We start from the raw sequence: 23,303 nt of genomic DNA, 5'->3' as shown, positions 1-23,303 counted from the left end.
TCACCTGTCACCTTACCCTCTGTGTTGACAGCTCATTCGGATGAGCCGTTTCTTTTAGCTTCAACAACCACAGTAACACAGGCTATAATACAGAAATCCATCTGACTCACTTACTGTAATAATACAAATAATAACAATAATAATAGCAATTACCTGTCTCGCGTTGCTGACGTGACCCGAATTCTTCTTGCTTCTTGCTTAGGTTTAAAATTTAGGAAAGTAAGCAGGTCCCGTTCGCCTGACCTCACTTAACTTTAATTATCACGTAAACAACTAATGTTCATAACAAAAACATTAAAGAACGCCAAGCGTTTTGTTTGACCGGTTAGTGTGAATGGCCGTAGGTGAAGCCCCCCCGCACAGGTGAGCCCGTTTGCAACTAATTTTCAACTGAGTCTGACTGCAGCCAATGGGCAAAGAGAGTGCGGAGCTGCGCCGCCCACCACTGGAACCCGATAGGCTGCTACGACTATCCAATAGGATTTAGAGGAGGAGGAGGAAACGGCAGCCTGTTATCTGCAGTTGGGATTGTCAACGCTGTACGCACATGGGAAACTTGTTCAGAATCAGTTTTTCTTGATATCAAAATTCAAATTGCTGATATGTTTTTGAAATCTGATCGGGTTTTAAAAGTTAATGTTAAGTTTCCAAATTGTGATGTCAGCATTTTAAAATGTGACATCCGAACTGACAAGACAGCACAGTGGCGCAGTAGTTAAGATGGGGCCACACTGTAAGGAGTTTGCCTGTTCATCCCGTGTCTGCGTGGGTTTGCTCCGGGTGCTCCAGTTTCCTCCCAATGTCCAAAGACATGCAGGTTGGGTGAACTGGCGACAGTACGTTAGCCCCAGTGTGCGTTTGACGTGTACAGGTGCTGGTCATAAAATTAGAATATCATGACAAAGTTGATTTATTTCAGTAATTCCATTCAAAAAGTGAAACTTGTATATTAGATTTATTCATTACACACAGACTGATGTATTTCAAATGTTTATTTCTTTTAATTTTGATGATTATAACTGACAACTAATGAAAGTCCCAAATTCAGTATCTCGGAAAATTAAAATATCAATTAAGACCAATGCAAAAAAAGGATTTTTAGAAATGTTGGCCAACTGAAAGGTATGAACATGAAAAGTATGAGCATGTACAGCACTCAATATTTAGTTGGGGCTCCTTTGGCCTGGATTACTGCAGCAATGCGGCGTGGCATGGAGTCGATCAGTCTGTGGCACTGCTCAGGTGTTATGAGAGCCCATGTTGCTCTGATAGTGGCCTTCAGCTCTTCTGAATTGTTGGGTCTGGCGTATTGCATCTTCCTCTTCACAATACCCCATAGATTTTCTATGGGGTTAAGGTCAGGCGAGTTTGCTGGCCAATCAAGAACAGGGATACCATGGTCCTTAAACCAGGTACTGGTAGTTTTGGCACTGTGTGCAGGTGCCAGGTCCTGTTGGAAAATGAAATCTGCATCTCCATAAAGTTTGTCAGCAGCAGGAAGCATGAAGTGCTCTAAAACTTCCTGGTAGATGGCTGCGTTGACCTTGGACCTCAGAAAACACAATGGACCAACACCAGCAGATGACATGGCACCCCAAACCATCACTGACTGTGGAAACTTTACACTGGACCTCAAGCAACATGGATTCTGTGCCTCTCCTCTCTTCCTCCAGACTCTGGGACCTTGATTTCCAAAGGAAATGCAAAATTTACTTTCATCAGAGAACATAACTTTGGACCACTCAGCAGCAGTTTTGTCTTTAGCCCAGGTGAGACGCTTCTGACGCTGTCTCTTGTTCAAGAGTGGCTTGACACAAGGAATGCGACAGCTGAAACCCATGTCTTGCATACGTCTGTGTGTGGTGGTTCTTGAAGCACTGACTCCAGCTGCAGTCCACTCTTTGTGAATCTCCCCCACAGTTTTGTTTCACAATCCTCTCCAGGGTGCGGTTATCCCTATTGCTTGTACACTTTTTCTACCACATCTTGTCCTTCCCTTCGCCTCTCTATTAATGTGCTTGGACACAGAGCTCTGTGAACAGCCAGCCTCTTTAGCAATGACCTTTTGTGTCTTGCCCTCCTTGTGCAAGGTGTCAATGGTCGTCTTTTGGACAACTGTCAAGTCAGCAGTCTTCCCCATGATTGTGTAGCCTACAGAACTCGACTGAGAGACCATTTAAAGGCTTTTGAGTTCATTAGCTGATTAGAGTGTGGCACCAGGTGTCTTCAATATTGAACCTTTTCACAATATTCTAATTTTTCGAAATACTGAATTTGGGACTTTCATTAGTTGTCAGTTATAATCATCAAAATTAAAAGAAATAAACATTTGAAATACATCAGTCTGTGTGTAATGAATGAATCTAATATACAATTTTCACTTTTTGAATGGAATTACTGAAATAAATCAACTTTGTCATGATATTCTCTTTTATGACCAGCACCTGTATGTGCGTTAGCCATAAGAGCACAGCAATCCATGTCGTACGTCTGTGGTTAATAAACTACGTCAGCCTGCATCTGACCTGATCACTGCAGACGTGAAACATTCCCTCACTTTTTCTGTGATAAAATTATCCATCAATCCTCTGATTTTCTGTAGCGAATCTGGTCTGGGTTATTGGGGCAGCAGTGTAAGCAAACACGCCGAGACTTCTTTTTTCCCTGCCACCTGCTCCAAATCCTCCAGGGTGACTAATTCACAGCCAGCCTTGGTCTTCCCCGAGGTCCCCTCCCGGTTGGACATATCTGAAACGTCTCCCCGGGCTGGCGTCCAGAAGGCATCCTGTCAGATGTCTTAACCACCTCGTCTGCTCTCCACACCCCTTCTCGAAGGCTGAACTGATTCGTACCTGTGATGTAGTACTTCGGTCAATTCGCACACTTCATGGCCATAGGTGATGGTAGAAACTTCACCACGACTGACTTGGTATAACGTCCGCAGTCTGCGCCGATCCGCCAGTCGAGCCCTTCTCACTTGTGAACAAGACACTGAGATATTTATACTCCTCCGCGGATGATTTTACCTCAGTCTCACGTCCTCTGCTGTGACATTGCTAGCATACGACACTGGCCACCTGTCACTTACGGACTAGAAGAATGTTAACGCGCCGATCGAACGGGTCGCAACAAGGAGAAACACGTTGTGGTCGCTCGGCGCAAGCGCATTGCGGTGCGAGCTGCGCGGATGCGTCACGTGGTGAGTATAACCCGGGTTTAAGAAGACGGAGGAAGGATTTTATTCCAATGACGGTCAGTCAAAGCACGACGTTCTTTAGGAGGCTAAACCTGTGCAATAAACTTTAAGAAGCAAACTTGAATGGGGGGCTGGCAGCTGTGGGTGAGTAACTGTGGCCTGGCAGAAAGATCAAAATAATAAAGAAATTCATTAGCTAAAACATTAGCATTAGAACATTAGAAGACTATTGTTGAGCTGCAGCTTCCAAAAATCGTAACATAACCAACACTTTCATTTATTTTACTTGGCTTCTACACACAGAAAGAGCGAGCAAATGATGTACACAATTTGTCACGAATATTATTCTCTTTCTGTCAAACTGATATCTTTTTTTAAGTTATTGTTGCCCAGGATTTTCACAACAGTCCAGAACATGGGATCAGGTTAAAGTGAAGTACGAGAATATACTTCAAACTGGTAAATATTGGTATATAACTATTTAAAGAACTGTTGACATAAAGAATCATATATAATATAAAACACATTAATTTTAAAGCTAATAAGAAGGCAGACAAGCTAAAAACAGGTGGAGGTCCACGCGGTCCAGACCTAACCCCTGCAGAAGAGTTGGCTCTCCAGCAAAATGCCTATCGCCCTGTTTCTGATGGCATTTTTTTTGTTGGGTCAGTTGCAGTGAATGTCATATCCCTAGAACTTGTGTCTGACCAACGAGATATTGACGGAGGTCAAATATTTGATGAAGACACTGTGATTAGGCCTATTTATCAGGAGGAGAGGTGCATTTTCCAAATAATGTTGTATCAAACTCCACTCTGATCAGTCCCATGTGCCCCATCCTGGGTAATGAGAATCTTAGGCTGATCGTGAGATTCTTTATGGAGCTGTGGCTGTTTTTGCCTGTGTATTACCCACCTGCAATGGCATGAAACGCCTCTTTTATTGTCTGCACTCGCAGGTGTCTAGGAAACACTATGAAAACCCGAAGGAAATATTTCAGAGCCAAACAGACTTTACGAATTGCCTAGCAAACTGCACTTTTAGATAAGATTTTCCGCATAGCCTATAGTATATAAAAAAGTGCCGCTTGCAAAAAAACTCAAAGCAATGCCTACTGCCTGTGTGGGAGTGAGACCCCGACTTCACCGAGTCGGACTTCGAATATAAGGTGCTAATAAATCTTTTGAGGTACAATATTCCCTCTCGGCTAAAGCGGTATCTTTCGAAAATAATTTCATCCGGGAGCAATAAAAGGTCTTGCCGATCGCGCAAAACCCTCTCTAGATGAAATTCTCTTCTTATAATGTGCACACCGATATCAATTGGTTGCTCATTCATGAACGACAAAGCCATGACTGAATGAATTCCGTGCACGGACACTGATTGAGTGTGTCAGCTAATCCTGCTCCGAGCAGGTTTGAGGATTTGGATCTGCTGCTATGACAACACATCCAGCAAGAGTTTAAAAAAAACCCGACAGATCCAGGATCAGGTCAAATCGTCAACTATTACATACGGCTAACGAGTAATCCACGTACGAGTAAATACCCCCCAGTAAAGTAACTCTCACACAAATAATAACAATTCGTAAAGACGGCATAAAAATGGCGCCCACAAACGAAGCGATTAGTTCCTGTATTACATGTTCTGTGGTCATACGTATCAAACGCGAAAAGAATTATATATATATATATATATATATATATATATATATATATATATATATATATATATAGATGTGAAAGGCGCCATATTATAGATTAGTTTGAAAGGATTATTATAAATAGAGATAAAGGCGCTATATTACGGATTAATATGAAAAGATTATTATATAATAGGGAGAAAGGCGCTATATTATAAATAAGTTCAAGAGAAACATTACAAATCGAGAGGGACAACTCCGTGAATGTCGTCGAGCGGCTCAGCCACAGCCCGAACTCGAACTCCACTACACTTTTTGTGTGGCGGCCTTAAAACTTCTAACCACCAGTGGTCTCCGTCTAACCTGACGGTGTGTGAAGCTTGCCACGTCAATCCCAATAAGACTCGTGGCTGGCATGGCTGCCAAGGTGCCAACGGGAGGTTTCCGTTTGCTGTTTTGAATCCATCTGCAGTGATTTCGGACCTCATGCGCTCGCTTTGTCACTCTGAGCTGCTGAGGTTTGCTTGAAGACGGAAAAAAAATGAATTGAAATGATTTCAGCACAAGGCTGTGATAAAAGTGACAGGCCTGAAGCCTCTGCGATACAACAGATGCATTTACAAGGCGCTATACGTCATTTGCTTTTTTCATTCCCATCGCGGTAGGAAAACGGCCAACTTGTATTTTACGTTAAAAGCTCCTTCAGTAACGTCCATGTGGCACTCGCCTCGGCCGGTCGCCACACACAAACCGCGTCCTTACCTTCTTTTGATGCTTTTTCCAAATTCTGAGAGTCGCGCTCTTTAGATGCCAGTGTACCACACACGTCCAAAGAACAATTCAGAAATATCTTTCAAGCTCAAGTTTATTGTCCTTTGTCCATCAGTACAATTAAATTCTTTCTTGCATGTGTCCTCAGAATAGTGACAATGACAAAATACCAATAAAAGTCACACAAACAGGCATACACAGAATGCAACATATATAAATAAATACAATGACTCTGTACAGGATACACACGAGGACACGCCCATCGTTAGCTGTCTGTGCGAGTTGCAGCCCCCCAGCTTCCGTCCCATGATACGGACCCCCCTACAGGTCAAGGATTAAATAAGCACAATGCCCCAACACGTGGGACCCCTCCATCAATCGCTGCATTGAGCTGAAAGCCCCTGGAGTGTCCCGCTGCAGACTAAGCACCCGTCCCAAATGTTTCCCCCTTTTGCTCGTCGTTTTCGACTTTCCGCCTCACTTAAGGAAGACCCCCAGCATGTGCCCACCGACCGACAGACTGCCATGCGTCCATCAGGCTTCAGTGTATGTTGCTGTCACACTCCGCCTCGGGTGGGCACAGTGGTCTTGTTTTCAGTTTGTAATCCTGGTGTCGACTTCGCTTTTTAATATTCCAGAATTTCTTTCTGCATTTGGAATTTGTGCAATTGGAGTTAAGGAAACTGCCACCACACTGCATGTCTGCTGCAAAGCAATTCCGCAAGAAACCCTGTGATGGTGCACACCAGGAAAGGCGCTATATAAAATAACGATTGAATTGCTAAGTATTGCTCTAATCGACACAATGATTATTTTACTCCATTGTTGTGAATGATCGTATGTAAGCTTTCTTGAATATTTTTAAATGCTTTGTTTGTCACACGAGTCCAGATGGATGTTTGACGTCCTTATTTTTGTTTAAAGCTCTCCATAATGTAAAGCGTATGTGAGTAGCACAGGGCCACGTGATAAAGGGCGCCATATTGATGTGCCCAGCCATTCTTTTTATTCTAGCTTGCTTATCAGATTTACAGTTACAGGCAACCAGAACTTGGCACATTGAGGACCGAGTACCAACATGGATGGGTGCCAGTCCGAAGCAGGGCACACACACACGCACCTCTTTTCTTTAACTCCCTGGGTCCAAACCGTACACCTTAAACTATTCGGCCATCGCTTACACGTGAAGCCAGTACCGTTTTTGAAATGTCCGTTTAGAGGTGAAGCCACAAAATAAAAGCCGTGTCTGAGAAGGAGCCCCTCCGTCCCAAGTCTTCCTATTAAGACTTTCAGGACCACCACACCGTCCACAAAGCCCGGCGCTGAGGCGTCAGGTCGATGGGCCAGCAGTGCTGACCTCCCGCATCACCTCTACACTGCCATGGTCATCAGCTCGGTGACTTCATATGTCCCCTTGGTGCGTAGCTTCTTCATCAGCTTCGAAATGAAAAAAGACGCCAACGCCAGCGTCACCAAACACAGAGTGGGCACGATGATTTTTGCCATAAAAGGGGGAGACTGCAGGGGTTCAAGTCTGCGTTCTGCAAGAAACAAACAAATAAATAAATAAATAATTCAACCTTACGAAGGCTATGGAAGCAAGAGGAGTACAAGTCAGCGAGCCGTACCAACTGTAATCTCGATAACTTCAACCTCGTACCCCGCCTGGTTGGTGACATTCAGCTCATAGCGGCCCGAGTCTTTTAGTGTGAGGTTGTGAAGCGAGAAGTTCCCGTCGCTTGAAGAGTAGGTGGCGCTGTCCCCAACTTTCTTTAAGGTCATTGTCGAGGGGGGGTAGCTGATCGTTTGGCAGAAGATGGTGACGTCTTCTCCCTCTTGAATCTCAGTTAATGGATGGACCTGCACAGTCGTGTTCCTGGGTGGGACTGTTTTGAAAGAAAGGAAAAACGAAATGGGAGTGAGGAGTTTGTTCACGTGGTAAGTGGTCATTGTAGATTTGCTCTAATGGCTTATGAATGATTGCGAGTGTGAGTGGCTTGGCATCCCGTCCAGGTCTGGTCCCACTTTGTCCCCAGTGTTTAGATAACGAATTGATGGAATTTCAGATGGGACCCGAAATGCAGATTGAACAGTTTTACTTGATGAAGAATACAAATACAACTTTGCTTTTCGAGGGAGGCGGAGCGTCAACTTGCAGCACGGTGGCGCTGCACTTAATGCTGTCACCTCACAGTCCTAGACCCCTTTTTAAAAAACCCAGCAGTTTGTGTTGGTGTGGTTTTCCTTCAGGTTCGTCTTTTTGTTTCCCCCACAAAGACCTTCTTGTGCCCTGCAGGGCCCTGGGCTGCCACGATGCACCCCTGCAAACAGGAACTGGACCGTGCTGTGAATATCACGTAAATGGCTCCGGTTTTCCCAAGACCCTGCCCTTGATAAGGGGGTTAGAAAATAAAAACGAATGCACGCTGTACTTTATTTTTACACTAGAGGGCGCAGATTGACAATTCAAAATTTCATTCTCCAATATGCAGTAGTTTTTTTAGGTTGGGAGCATGCGCTGATGCACCCACCACCCGGATTGAGATCTGAGTGCAGCCCTGCAACTGGTGACACCTCAGCGCCACCCCGAAGAGTTTGAGGGTTTTTTTTGTTTTTTACAATGACCACCAACCCCCAGGTGTTCCTGCCAAGTTGGACTCTGAAGCCACTTGTTTCTGGGTCTACCAGGTATGTCATCAGGTTGGATTAACATCATAATCTGAAGTTGGACAAATGGGGCCAGGGGACCCGAAGTGTGACCCATGTAGATTACTTGTTACTGAAATATTATCATGAAATTCGGATAAATCCAGAAAGGTTTCACTCAGCACCCAAGCAGCAGACTCATTTCAAGAGCTTTTACACTCGTGTAGAAAACACAGAAGGGCCAAAAAATGAGAGCTGATGAGAAGTCGGGCTATTTGAATGTCCAGACACACGCGTCCAGGAGCACAAAGCTGCGACTCAAAGTATTCTGACCCCTTCACTATCTGAACATTTGATTCTGTTGTAGATTTAATTTTAAATGGAAACAGTTGCCATTGTCGGTGGCGCAGTGTGTAGCGCTGCTGCCTTGCAGTTAGGAGACCCGGGTCCTCCCTACGTGGAGTCTGCATGTTCTCCCCGTGTCTGCGTGGGTTTCCTCCCACAGTCCAAAGGCATGCAGGTTAGGTACATTGGGGGTCCTGAATTGTCCCTGGTGTGTGCTTGGTGTGTGTGCCCTGTGGTGGGCTGGCACCCTTCCTGGGGTTTGTTTCCTGCCTTGCGCCCTGTGCTGGCTGGGATTGGCTCCAGTAGACCTCCGTGACTCTGTAGGTAGGATATAACGGGTTGGATACTGACTGACAAATACCAATGTATCCCTCAATCTACACTCGATAACCCATAATGACAATGTGGCAGGTTTTCAGAAAGGTTTGTAAGTTTATTAAAAAAACAAAAAATGAAATCTTTCATTCCTTGAAGTAGTCTGACCCTTTGCCGTGCTCAGGTGCCTCCTGTTTCTTTTAATGATCTCTGAGATGTTTCTAGAACTTGACCGGTGTCCGCCTGTGGCACACTGAATGGCCTGGACCTTGTGTAGGAAGGCACACCTGTACCAGTACACAGAAGGTCCCACAAGTCACACTGCATGTCAGGACAAAAACCAAGCCATGAAGTCCAAGGGACTCTCTGTAGACCTCCATGATCAAATTATGGTGAGGCATGGAGCAGGGCAAGGGGATAAAACCATTTGTAAAGGTTTGAGCACAGAGGCCTCACAAATTGTAAAATTGAAGACATTTGAAGCCACCAGGAATCTTCCTAGAGTTGGCTTTCTGAGTAACTTGGCAGGAAGAGCCTTAGTCATGGAGGTGACCAAAAACCCAGTGGTCCCTTCTAACTGAGCTTCACAAGTCCTCCTCTGCTGAGATGGGGGAACTCAAAGGAAGGACGACCTTCTCAGCTGCACTACAGCAATCGGGCACTTGTGGTAGAGTGGCTAGATGGACGCCACTCTCGAGTAAGAGGCATCTGACAGCCCACTTGGAGTTTGACAAATGCCATTTTAAGGACTCTGGTCTGAGGAGAGCAAAACTGAACTCTCCGGGCAGAACTCCAAGCACTATGCCTGCCAAAGACCTGGCACTGCTCATCACATGGTGTTGGCAGCATCACGCTATGTGGGTGCAGGGACAAGGAGACTGAGCAGAACTTGGGAACAAAGTCATGCAGCCAAATTCAGAGCGGTCCTTGAAGGAAACCTGCTCCAGAGTGCGGGCGTCTTCAGACTGACTGAGGCGACACACAACAATGTCCTAAAGCACACATCCAAGAGTATGCTGGAGTGGCTTCAGAACGAGTCTCTCACTATCCCCTGGTTAAAACCGCCTATAACGTGAGTGGAGAGTCCAGAAGATGTCAGTTTACAGTCCCCTCCCATCCAGTCTAAAGGAGCCTGAGAGGAATAGCCAGGAAAAATGGGATCAACTGTCCAAACCCAGGTAGGCAAAATTTGTTGAGAAGGTGTAACTGCTGCTAAATGAGCTTCCAAGAATTAAGGGTCTGAATAATCTATGAGTGAGAGATTTAGTTTTTGATTTTAATACACTTCTGAAAACATGTTGTCACTTTGTCATTGTGGCTTATCGAGTGTAGATTGATGGCCATAAAGGACAAATGCATTCCTCCATCCATCCATTATCCAACCCGCTACATCCTAACTACAGGATCACGGGGGTCTGCTGGAGCCAATCCCAGCCAACACAGGGCGCAAGGCAGGAAACAAACCCCAGGCAGGGCGCCAGCCCACCGCAGGGCACACACAGACACCAAGCACACACCAGGGACAATGCATTCCTTTAAAAATGAAATCTGCACCACGATAAAGTGTGCAGCAAGTGAAGGGGTCTGAAGACTTGGCGAATCCACTGAACACCAGGTAACCCCCCAGGACTATTCACAAGGCACCTTGTCGGTTACTTACTGAACACATCGATGTCCGCCACAGCCAGTCTGCTTCTTTGCTCCTCTGGTATCCCGTCCACGTGCAGCACGGCTCTGCAGGACACTTGCTTCATGCTGTCCTCGGCTTTGGGGGCCCACTTATAGCAGGAGGTGACGTTCTGCACCACAGCACCTCTTCCTCTGTGGGACTCTAAAATTGTTTCTCCTTCCAGCCACTGGATCTCCATACTGCTGGCCGGGTACACATCTTGGATGGTGCAGGTGACAGTAGCTTCTTCTCCTTCCAGGAAGATACCGACAGATTCAATGACAGGATCCTGAGGAAAAGCTACAATGAAAGAAGGCCTGTCAGTTTTGGGGACATCTGGGCCAAACAATCACAATTTCTATCTCCTAAACAGATGATGTGTAAAATAACATCAGCAATTACAGTCGTGGCCAAAAGTGCTAAGAATGACGCAAGTGCTGGTTTTCACAAAGTTTGCTGCTTCAGATGATTCTATGGGATACGCAAGTAGAATTACAAGCAGTTCAGAAGTTTCAAAGGCTTTTATTGACAATTACCGTATCTCCTCACCTTTAAGTTCTCCCGCTGATAAGTCAGGGTCTTGACTTTACCGTATAATTTCCGGTATTTTATAATGTTGGTCATATAAGTCGAGGATGCAAGAAGATGTAAAATTAAGAAAAAATAAGTGTTGTATTTTTGAACGGGCGTATAAGTCGGGGTCTGATTTTATGATCAATTTTTTGGGTTTCAAGACTCGACTTTCACGCGAGTCTATACAGTACATTCAGTTTATGCGCAGAGTCGGTATTTGCAGTGTTGGCCCTTCTTTTCAAGAATGCACCTTGGCATGCTGTCCATCAACTTCTGGGCCCAATTGTGACTGATGGCAGCCCATTCTTGACATAATCAATGCTTGGAGTTTGTCAGAATTAGTGGGTTTTTGATCCACCTACCCCTTGACCACAAGTTCTCAATGGGATTAAAGGGTCTGGGGAGTTTCGTGGCCATGGACCCCAAATTTCGATATTTTGTTTCCCCGAGCCACTTCGTTCTCACTTTTGCCTTCTGGCTCGGTGCTCCATCATGTTGGTCACCAAACTGTTGTTGCACTGTTGGGAGAAGTTGCTCTCTGAGGATCTTTGGGTCTCATTCTTTATTCATCGTTGTGTTCTTAGGCACAATTGTGAGTGGCTGAGAAGCAACCCCATGTGACATGAATGGTCTCAGGATGCTTTAATGTTGGCATGACAAAGGACTGATGGTAGCGCCGCACACCCTTTCTTTTCTTCTTCTCCGGATTCCCCAAACAATCGGAAAGGCGATTCATCAGACAAAATGACTTACCGCCAGCAGCCCAATCCCAGAATATCAGTCTGTCCCTGATGTTTCTCTTGGCTTCTTTGTTGCCCTTCTTGACACCTACCAGGTCCTCTTCGCCTCACTCACACCTGCCTGCTGCCCTTCATGAGCAAGTTCTGCCCTGGTGGTGCCCGCAGCTGCATCCACTTTAGAAGACAGTTCTGGCGCTTGCTGGACTTTCTTGGGCGCCCTGAGGGCTTCTTCACAACAGCAGTGGCAATGGTGTTTTTTGGGATTAAGTTCATTATCGTGGCAAAGAGGGACTTTGCAATTAATTGCAATTCATCTGATCACTCTTCAGAACATTCTGGAGTCGATACAAACTGCCATCATAAAAACCGAGGCAGCAAACTTTGTGAAAATTAATATTTGTGTCATTCTCAAAACTTTTGGCCCTGACTGTAGAATAGGAAGGCAAAAAAAAAAACCAATCAGACAAGTGGGAACAATAACAGGACACTAATGTAATTTAGAAAGGGGACAAGAATGAGAAGGGGGTGGAAATAAGAATATCTAGAAGAACAAGAATGTGAAGGGAAAATACAATGGGAATGGAACATTCCAGAAATATGAAAAAAAAGAGAATAGGATCAGCAACCTGGGTGGGAGCGTAATGCTGCGTTCCATTTAATTTGAAAGTCAGATGTGTGATCTGGCAATTAAATCACACCCTAGCTGACAGCTTTCCAGTAAAACATTCAGAAAACTAATATAGACAGGAAAAAAAGTTGTTGTGCTTGCTTTTTGCTTAATAAATACCAGTTGATAACAACGCATTATGCGGTATTTTGCAGATCCAAGCAAAATGTCTACTGATAGAAGTTGGACAGTACTGTATGCATGGATAATTTAATGAGACACAAACTGAAGTGCTGCTAAACACCATAATATTACAGTTTTAATATTTTTTAATATTACAGTGGAGTAAGTCACCAGGGTGGATTGACATCATAATCTGAAGCTGGACAAACTGACTTGACACTCCAGGCCCGAGTTACTGAGTAGGAGATTTGACTTTTGCGGGTGTTCCAGTTAAAACTCGGAAATTCAGACTTCCCAGTTCAAATGGTCTGTACCATTATCCAACCCGCTATATCCTAACTACGGGGTCACGGGGGTCTGCTGGAGCCAATCGCAGCCAGCACAGGGCACAAGGCAGGAACAAATCCTGGGCAGGGCGCCAGCCCACTGCAGAAAAGTATGAAGTGAATACTGGAAAAGGAATTAGAGTGCAAATTGGAATGGGAACAGGGAAGGGAAGAGTAATGAGAGTGGGACTATATCAGAAAAAAAAATGGGAATAGAAATAAGAATATTACGAAGTACAGGAATGGGAACAGAACAGGAAAAATCAATGATAATAGAAATAGGAAGAGAGATTGCTACTTAGAAAGTTAATGGGAACTAACATGACAAGCAGAATGGGAACACAAATCAAATGGGGTCTGGCATTTCGACATTTTCCTCTCGCTGAATGATCTTGTTACCCAGTGTTTCTCAACCTTTGAGTATTTGCGGCCCGAGTTTTCATAACAGTTTTAATCGCGCCCCCCCTAACTATTTTTTGAAAGGAACCCACTAATACCAATTTGTTCTTTTTTAATTAATGATATATCATAGATGCATATTTTATTACACCTACATAACTTTTATCAACATTTATCTAACTCTATATTTATTTTTCTAGTATCAGAATGTAGTTTAAGTTCATTTGTTTTGGTTTCAATAGATGTATTTTTCATATTTTTGATTCTTGTTTTCTTTTTTTTACATCTTTGCGCCCCCTTTTTGTTACTTAGCACCCCGCTAGGGGGGCCCACCCCACAGTCTGAGAACCACTGTTGTTACCTGTCTGTGACCAAATGCTACCTTTTGTAGTGTGGGTTGTGAACACTCTTTATACAACAGAGGTTTATTCTACCGGCATTTCCCATTCATACTGGAGCTCACCTACCATAGACCGTGATCTGAATGCGACTGGATTTCCTCACAGATCCACACCTGACCTCACAGAGGTAAGCACCTCCATCCTCCACTCTGACGGCTGGGAATGAGAGCCGGGACTCCGGAGCCAGAGTACTGGCGTTTGAAGAGTTGTCCGTTTGTTTAGTCCAGTTAAAGTGTGGAGAAGAGCAACTATCGGCACAGCAAATCACATCCAGGGGGCTTCCTAGCATCACAGTGGTCTTGCCTTGCACAGGCCGGGTTTCAACTTCGAAAGAGGCAGCTGGTGAGTAAGAGAGAAAGAGAAACACATGAAGTAAATCGTGCTCATGTATTTCTAATGAGAAAATAAACTTTTAGAATTACAAGTGATATTTAAATGATGGTTGAAAAGATAATCAAATCACCTGGCTATTACTTTGTATTTTATTCTTACAAAAACCACAAAATAAAGCTACGGAATTCAGTCCCTCAGGCTTCTATTGGGCATTATGGTGATATTCACAGTGTCAGGCGCTATATTAATAGTAGGAACGGCTAAAAGGTTTGTTATACTGTACTGCAAAACAGTGCTGTGTTTAGGACTGCAGTCTCATATGTCCACAGACACGGACTCATCTCTTAATCCTTCTGTCACTTACAACTTTAGTCCTATGAAGATGTCCATCTTCACCACTAAACCTGTGTAGACCGGTGGCTCACCTTAAAACTACGGAGTCCAAGACCACCTTCAGAACAGGTTATCAGGTTCTCTGGTGTCCCCCCGGTCTGTCAGCTCTCCTACAGGACTCGAAGCTCTGCCTTCCACGATACCCTAATGCATTTCTCTTTCTATCCTCGTCTTTAATTCTTTCACAACTGATCCTTCAACGACGTCATTCACTGCTGCCGAATCTCTCCGTCAACCGACTACACTTTATATATAATGGCACTTTACTGGGCTGTGTGGTAGACCCGGGTTCGCTTCCCAGGTCCTCCCTGCGTGGAGTTTGCATGTTCTCCCCGTGTCTGCGTGGGTTTCCTCCCAGAGTCCAAAGACATGCAGGTTAGGTGCACTGGCGATTCTAAATTGTCCTTAGTGTGTGTGCGCCCTGCGGTGGGCTGGCACCCTGCCCGGGGTTTGTTTCCTACCTTGTGCCCTGTGTTGGCAAGGATTGGTTCCAGCAGACCCCCGTGACCATGTAGTTAGGATATAGCAGGTTGGATAATGGATGGATGGATGGATGGATGGATGGGCTGTGTGGTGCCATTGCTTGAAAAAGAACCACTTCATTTTGTGGAGAGTTGTCTGCACATCAAAGCGGATCTTTGGGGTTTGAAAAGGTCCCTAAAACAGAAATCTTTAATGAGGATTAGACTAGCAGAACACTGACAGATCAAGAAAAGCTGAGCTTAGAGTCTGTGTTACTGTCCATTAACAGTTAGGGCCGCATTGGTATTTTACAAATCTGTTAACATCTATTCATGGTCATTTATGGAACCTGTTACTGATCTAAAGGAGTAAGCATTCTTTCCGAAACCCTCATATGTGCAGATCTTTGGGGAACTAAAAACGGTTCCCCTATGGCACTGCTCTGAAGAACCAGTCTTAGTTCTAATTGGCACTTTAAGAATGTGCAGTGCCCATTTCTTTCAATCATTTTTGCATTCTGTTTTGGCACAAAGAGGGTCTTCTAGCCACAGTATTAAGACTTATCTATGACTTCTACCCCATTAGTTGGGAATGCTACCTTCAACATGTGTGTCTGTTTGGTGGTTATGGCTCTGTCATTACAAAACATTTTGAAATATAAAATGCATTGCACTTTCCACTCCAACAGATGGTGCATCATAAATATTAACACTGCGAATCCCCTAACAGAGGCATTTGTATTGCTTTTGACATTCCAACAGATGGTGCATCACAAATATTTGCAGCAATGCATTTTATTACTGCACACATTAACCCTGATGCCTGCGTTGAATACTGAGATTTCAACCCGTCTTAGAAGGGTGGCACAGCTAGTGTAGCTATAACATTTTAAATGTGCCTTGCATTAGAGAATTGTGTGAAGTAAGCTATAATAAACGATTGATTTATCTGAATGACCATGTATTTGGATTATTATCCCCCGTAGTGCATGCTTTAGGGAGTTCTATCTGTGAAAGGTGCAATATAAATGAGTGTTGGGTGCTTTGCATTCACGTTTCTGGTTGCGTTGTGCTGGTGCTCGGATGCACAGGCATGCTTGATTTTAGCTCCCAATCCTTAGGTTGCATAAACTTGCACTCTTGTTCTCTTTTAAAGTACCCTGTGGTTCAAAACTTATCCATTGTCTGAACCGGCTTAACTCATTCTGGATGTTGTGACGAAGCTGAACTTCTGAAAACCAAGTTGGAGCCAACTGTCACACGGCCTATCCTGAATGTCTTTGGGAAATGGGAAGAAAACCAAGACAAATAAAAGAAGCTTAAAACAAAACATAGTCAGGCTGACTATAAATTACCCTTACTGGTGCCCTGCCTGGTTTTGCCGACTAATCACATTTTTCTTTTTGTAAGTGTCAAAGGAGTAAAAGGTGGCAGACACAACTCATAAATCTCGCTCCCTGTTTTTGCTGCATTTACACACAGAACTGAAAAACCTGCCACTGAAAATGAACGATCTGAGATTTTGCAAATGGAATCAGCCAAGTTCTAGCAGCTGTTTTATGAAAAGACTAGAGTCGCACCTGGTGCTGCCTGTGTATGTAACTTGAAGGCAGAACCCAACTTCTATAAATGATGTTCCATAAAGTGTACCTCCCAGAGACAAATTAAATTAGTTTCAGGGCTGCAAATTCCAGGAAAAGGCACTATCTTAAAACTTCACTGTGGTATAAAAGACCCAGCACCAAAATCAAAGGCATCCCCAGTGTTTTGAGTGCCACAGCAGTCTAGTGTCTTTCCTGACAAAGTACGACATGTGTGCCAAATTTTGTTGAGATTGGACCAAGGGTGTGAAAATGTACAAAGAATAAACACACCAACACATACACATCAAAAAGATAACAAGACTTCACAACCTACCATGTTGTTCCTAAATATACAATACTAACAAAACTTACACATATTAAATGACATATGAAAAGTTTATTGCATATTGCGGAGATTTTCAAACTATAACGAAAGTTAAAAAAAAAAACACACAGAAAAAAAAACGGCCATCAAACAAATCACAACGAGAAAATGCCGCAAATTCGCTCTTCACGTAACAGCCAGAAAGAGAGAGACAGAGTGGGTGGCGCGTTTGGAGCATGCGCTGATAGCGCTTTGCCGCACCCGCCACACGACGAACTACCTGGATTGGGACCCGGATGACACCTCAGCACCACACTGGAACTGGGTGAGGCTTTTACGGTGGCTGGGGTGCCAATCCAGCCACCAACACCCAAGATGCCCCTGTAGTTCGGAGGACCTGCTTGCAGATTAACGTCATGCCCAGGACGAAGCAATTCCAGGTTAATGGCCTCGCTCAGGGGCTCAAAGGGGTAAAGTTACCATGACCAAAAATACACGAGGAAATAAACAACAATACAGAAATCACAATTATTAAAATGCTGCAAACCATTGAACAGAATTTAAAAATATCTTTTGGGAAACGTATTTTTAAATCAGGAGGCGCAACTACATATAAGCAACAACTGGGAAATCCAGCAAATCCCAGTAAAGGACAAATACTGGAAATAGAAAAACTGTGAAGTAGCGACAGGCGTGGAGTTAAAAAGGTTGGGAATGCAACAACTGAACGAATCGAACGTACAGGAATGGAAAGGAGAAGAGTAAAGAACACCTGAAAAGACTACAAAAGTGAACATTACCTAAAAAACTGTGTACTCCGCCAGACCCGCGACAGGAGCACGTGGAGGGCGGCGTGCCGAAAAGCAGACTCCGTGCAAGCGTAGAACAAAAGAGTAAGCACATCAAAAAAGATACAATTTAAACGCGCAAAACGGCAGTTTTCAAAATAATGCAGTATAAACGCCGCATGTGTTATTCAAAACCCTTAACCCGAAAATGCCTCTGAAGCTGAAAAATGAAAGGTACACACCGGATGTGCATAACCACCACGCTACAGTATCCAATCAGAAAACAGAGAAACCGGAAGCGCGGGATTATTTGCAGAACCCGGCGTGGACTTGGAGGCGGGAGACTGCAGCGTTGACCATGGAGAAGGTAGGATGGCGGGTAAAGTGCGTGTAATATGATAAAAAATGATGGACGGTTTCTAATCATAATATTTCGTGCTATATACATGTATGCTTCTGGTCTTTTAAGTGTATTTTTAAAACAAAGATTGATATATGTGTCATCGCGTGGTGGTTCATTAATCTGTTTGACATATCCTGTTTTACAGAATCCAGCTCCCATGCCGCTCGAGATCCTTTTAAAAAGTGATTATTATTATCATTCAAAGTGATGTTTGGCTCACCTTCAACAGTGACGCTGATGTTAGCCGAGCTGCTCCCGTACACACTGAAAGCCTCGCACCGGTACGTCCCGCCGTGAGTCTGCAGCGCCTCATCGATCAGCAACACGGCGTCATCGGAGACTTTTTCAAACTGCCCGTTGGCGAGTCTTCGGCTCCATCGTATCTGAGGTGGCCATCTGCTGTCGGCAGCACAGCTGAGGTTCACCATGTCGCCTTCTCTCACGGTGCTGTCCGGAGACACTGAGATGCGAACCTGCGACGGAGCATCTGCAAGGAACAAACAGAGGGAAATCACATTACTGTGGGCAGCAAGTGTCGTGGGGTTGGGGTTAGGAGTAGTTGACGGATCTGCATTTCTTCGAAGTGGCGAAATATCAGATAAATAAAATCATTTAATTTTATATTTGATCACTTGACATAACATGGATGGGATCAGTTTCACTAATTGAGTACAAGGATATGGGCCAGGATGCCAGTCCACTGCAGGGCACATTTTGGAGTTGCTAAATAAACATGTCGTTGGGACTTGAGGGGAGAACCAAAATACACAACAGTGTACAGTGCCAATCAAAGCCCATATGGGGTCCTAGGCGTTGGTGAATGGGGTTATGGGTCCTGAGGTCACCCTCGGTGTCTGGAGCACGTGCCACCCTACATACATAAAAGGCACCCAGGCCGTTGGCTATAATGGATTGCCGGAGACTGCTTAAAAATAACGGTGCCAGACTGGGTCTTCAGAGCGATGCCATAAGGGATCAATTTTTGCTTCCCAAAAGCACCATCCACAGAACCTTTTATTTAGATCAGGGTCCATGATCTTAAAAGGACTCCTGCATGCAACAACAGAGGCTAAATTCAGGTTTTCTTGATGTTCATATCCTGCCTTCTATATAGTAAACATTCCTGTTTTGCTCACATACAAGGAACATTTTTAAAGCCGACGGATCCAATTATGTATTCGTTCCATCAAATGGTTCTTTTTCGAATAACAACCACACGACCCAGTAAAACGCCATTAAAGAACTAGACTTTTTAAGAATGTAGGAGAAAAGCTTGAGCACCTGTAAAAATAACCCTGTAAGGTTAACATCCAACCATCCATCCATTATCCAACCGCTATATCCTAAGGGTCACGGGGGTATGCTGGAGCCAATACCAGCCAACACAGAGCGCAAGGCAGGAATATATCCCGGGCAGGGCGCCAGCCCACCACAGGACACACACACACACCAAGCACAATTTAGGATCGCCAATACACCTAACCTGCATGTCTTTGGACTGTGGGAGGAAACCGGAGCACAGGGTGGAAACCCACGCACGGGGAGAACATGCGAGGCAGCAGCACTACCCACTGCGCCACCGTGCCGCCCTAAGGTTAACAATGTCCTACGTTGAAGTGCATTTTTACGAACATTCTCGTTTACTGTTTGCTCTTCGTGTTAATTGGCGAATTCCTTCAGTGTATCAAAATGGAGCACTTACACAGGTCACTTAGTGATATGCTGCTTGATTTAGTTATTTGTTGGTCGTTGTCATCGTCGCCAACAAGTATTGTCACTTTGCAGACAATGTAACCCTCTCCATTCTTTGGGGACACCATGTATTCCGACGTGTATTCAGATGTCACAGCGGAATCGTGAAATTCCTTCAGTAAACTGTCCCCGTGCAGCCACTGGATTGTCACTCCTCTCTTTGAGTACACGCCGTCCACGCTGCACGTGAGAGTCACAGCCGCCGAGCCGTCCTCCGTGCCGTCTTTAGCTTGAATCACAGGCGGTGAAGGGAGAGCTGCAAAGGCAGAAAAGATCAGGTCAGCACATCCGGAATGAAACCTGTGCATCAGTATACATTTTAATATCCCCACCCGACTCCGTTTTTACTGTATGTTTAGGCCAAACTGAATTTAAGGGGTCCTGAGGCACAAGACCATATGAACAAACAACATGCAGTAGGAACAGCAGATTAAATTGAATGCAAAAATGTATCAAAGTAAGGCTGGACTGCGCACCAATCACTAAGATGACGCCTTCTAGTGTCATTTGTGACATTTATGTCATTTTAAAATAAGAAATTAACGTTAATGTACGCGTTTTGCCTGATTTTGAAGAGCCCAGAATACCATTTGAAACCCCGGAAAATCTGCAAGAGCGACAAAGGAAAAGAGCGAGCAGCATGAAATACAGCGACACGACAAAGCCAACCCGAAACCGTCAACTCGGACTATTAAAAGGACGAACTCATATTGCGATAAACAGCCGTCTGTCCAGCTCCTTCCCAACATCCAGCAGTGCAATGGGAACCGGGGTTACAAGTCCAGCTGCTGTGGAGTCAGGCAGCGGCCACACAAACGACACAACTACACAGCAGCATTCAGATGACAGATTTAATAACCCAATACTCCGCACTCCTGGACTCACCGAACACCGTCAGTTTCGTCCGTTTCTGTTTTGTTTCGCGTCCACACTTCACATTGCACACATAAAGGTAGCCATCGTGCTCCACTTTAGGGGTAATGTTAACCCGGTTATTTTCAGATGACCCCGGCATGGGAATGTCTTCTACTGTGGACCACGAATAATCTGGAGAGTCGCACCCTGCGCTCCGGCACTTGATCATAGTGAGGGTCCCCACTTCGGCAATTGTCTCGCTCGGTATGATCACCTCATATTTACCTATTGCAAAAAGAAAAGTACAAAAAAAAATCAATGAAATTAAAGCAACTCGATTATAACGAAAATCAGCGTCACAAACCTGTCCACGAGATACGAGAGGTAAACTCGGAAGAAAATGCAGATATCTAACATGACGAACGTCAAGATGCATTTTTTACAAACATTCCCCTTACTGTGACACGCTATTTCTATACATGTTAACTTGCGAATTGTTTCAGTTTGATACTTACACAGATCACTTGGTAAAATGCTGCTTGATTTGGTTATTGTTTTCTTGTCATCGTCGTCGCCAACAAGTACTGTCACTCTGCAGACAATGTCAACTTCTGTGTTCTGTGGGGACATCCTGTATTCCGATGTGACAGCGGAATCACCAAATTCTTCCTCCTTCAGTACTCTGTCCCCGTGAAGCCACTGGATTGTCGCTCCTGTCTGCGAGTACACGCCGTCTACACTGCACGTCAGAGTCACCGCCGGCACGCCGTCCTCCATGCAGTTTTTAACTTGAATCGCAGGTGAAGGGAGCGCTAAGAAGGAAGAAACGTTTAGGTCAGCACATTAGGAATTAAACCTGAGCAGCAGTAAGCATTTTAATTTCCACAGCAACTCCACTTTTACCATCTACTGTTTTTTGAACCTATCGAGCAGTGTTTGAAGTGGGCCGGTATACTCACTGGTACGCAGTATTGGTAACTCTTTCAGTTTCTACCTATCATTCTTAAAAATTACGATTCTTTAATGGCACAATTTAGTTCTTGTTGTGCGGTTCCGCTTAACTCCATTGCCCGACAAAGCACATTTCATTCTGGGTCGGGTTCTTTGCATATGAAGTTGGCTCTTAGTGCTTTGAAAAACTGCTTAATATATAAAAGAAAACTAAAATCTTTAATGTATGGCAGCTAGCAGGATAGTAACAGATTAAGAAAAGCTAAACTTAGCCTGTTTTACTGGACATATACAGCGAGAGTCCGGACCCATTGATATTTCACAGATCTGTCACCAGTCATGCTGGTTATTCACTGTTACAGATCTAAATAAATGAGCCCTTAACTGACGGATTACTTGAACTCTGTGGTAATAACCCAATCCTCCGCTCTTCTGGACTTACCGAACACGATCAGCTTCGTCTGTTTTTGTTTTATTTCGTTTCCGCACTTCGCATTGCACACGTAAAGGTAGCCATCGTCCTCCACTTTGGGGGTAACGTTGATCCGGTTGTTTTCGGGTGACCCCGGCATGGGAATGTCTTGCACTGTGGACCACCAGTACTCTGGAGCGTCACACCCTGAGCTCTGACACTCGATCACAGTGAGGGTCCCCACTTCGGCAATTGTTTTCCCCGCTATGATCACCAGATGCTCACCTGTTGTAGAAAATAAATGAATAAATAAATAACAGTTCGATTATATACGATGTGCAGGTTAAGGCACGTGAAGAATTGACGTTGATTTCCTGTAATGAGAGCACCTTACACTCTTAAAAATGAAGCGCTTCTTCAGTGCGATGCCATATAGAGGAGCAAATTTTGGTTCCCAAAAGGACCATCAGGTTCCAGAAAGAATCTTTAGATCCATAACAGGGTCCATAAATAATCATGAATAGATAACAGATTTCTGAAATTTAAATGAGCTCATGGTTTTAAAAGGAGAATAACATTCAGGTTAAATTATTAAAGTGTCATATATAATTAAAGTGTCAGCGGCGGGATTTGAACCTACAGCCTTAGGGCTGGAAGTCCAAAGCCTTATAAAGCCCAAATAACACATTTTATACACAAATAAGCTTCTCCAAAAATAAATGGTCCTTTGTAGCGTTATGGTTTAGCGGGAAACCACACAGCCCGGTAAAATACCACTACAGAACCATTATTTTAAGAGTGTGCAATTTATATCGCTTCAAATCATATGCATTACACAGAGAGGCTCACTGCCAAGTCCTACTCATTTTGTGGAGGATGCCAATCAGCAGACCTTTAAAATAATAAACCCAAAATACCTCTTATTAAGGTCACGAATGTGACCATAGCGACGATTATCAAATGCATTGCCATCGTTCCGTCTTCTTCTTCTGCCTGTCTGCGCTACGACGCTGGCTGAGCCGTGAGCGCACGTATTTATAGGAAGGGGACTGGAAATTCCAAGAGAAAGTCTCGGTGCCAGCAGATCTGCATGCTGGGCAATCTCATGAGACACACACACACACACACACACACACACACACTTACAGCTGAGCATGCTCTGTGAAAGTCTCTACTCCCCGCACGACCACGATTATAGATTAAACAGGATCAGTAAGTGAAACGGTAAACATTC

General features: G+C 44.3%; 1 protein-coding gene across 1 annotated transcript in view; it reads right to left on the bottom strand.

Moving 5' to 3' along the window:
* vcam1b (vascular cell adhesion molecule 1b) overlaps nucleotides 1-23,089 on the bottom strand; it is a 47,955-nt gene extending 24,866 nt beyond the window's left edge. The window contains exons 1-10 of the mRNA XM_039767759.1: nucleotides 22,987-23,089; nucleotides 22,100-22,354; nucleotides 21,222-21,518; nucleotides 20,737-20,991; nucleotides 19,802-20,107; nucleotides 18,320-18,586; nucleotides 13,880-14,152; nucleotides 10,576-10,884; nucleotides 7,238-7,495; nucleotides 6,985-7,150 (exon numbers count right to left, since the gene is read on the bottom strand). Coding sequence (XP_039623693.1) covers nucleotides 6,985-7,150; nucleotides 7,238-7,495; nucleotides 10,576-10,884; nucleotides 13,880-14,152; nucleotides 18,320-18,586; nucleotides 19,802-20,107; nucleotides 20,737-20,991; nucleotides 21,222-21,518; nucleotides 22,100-22,354; nucleotides 22,987-23,041 — 2,441 coding nt within the window. The 5' untranslated portion in view covers nucleotides 23,042-23,089. The remainder of the gene's footprint in view (nucleotides 1-6,984; nucleotides 7,151-7,237; nucleotides 7,496-10,575; nucleotides 10,885-13,879; nucleotides 14,153-18,319; nucleotides 18,587-19,801; nucleotides 20,108-20,736; nucleotides 20,992-21,221; nucleotides 21,519-22,099; nucleotides 22,355-22,986) is intronic.
* Between the last annotated feature and the right edge of the window lie 214 nt (nucleotides 23,090-23,303).

This window comes from Polypterus senegalus, chromosome 10 (genome assembly GCF_016835505.1).
Source record: "Polypterus senegalus isolate Bchr_013 chromosome 10, ASM1683550v1, whole genome shotgun sequence".
Lineage (NCBI taxonomy): Eukaryota > Metazoa > Chordata > Cladistia > Polypteriformes > Polypteridae > Polypterus > Polypterus senegalus.
Note: the sequence above shows the minus strand (reverse complement) of the source record. Positions and strands in the feature narration are given on the sequence as shown.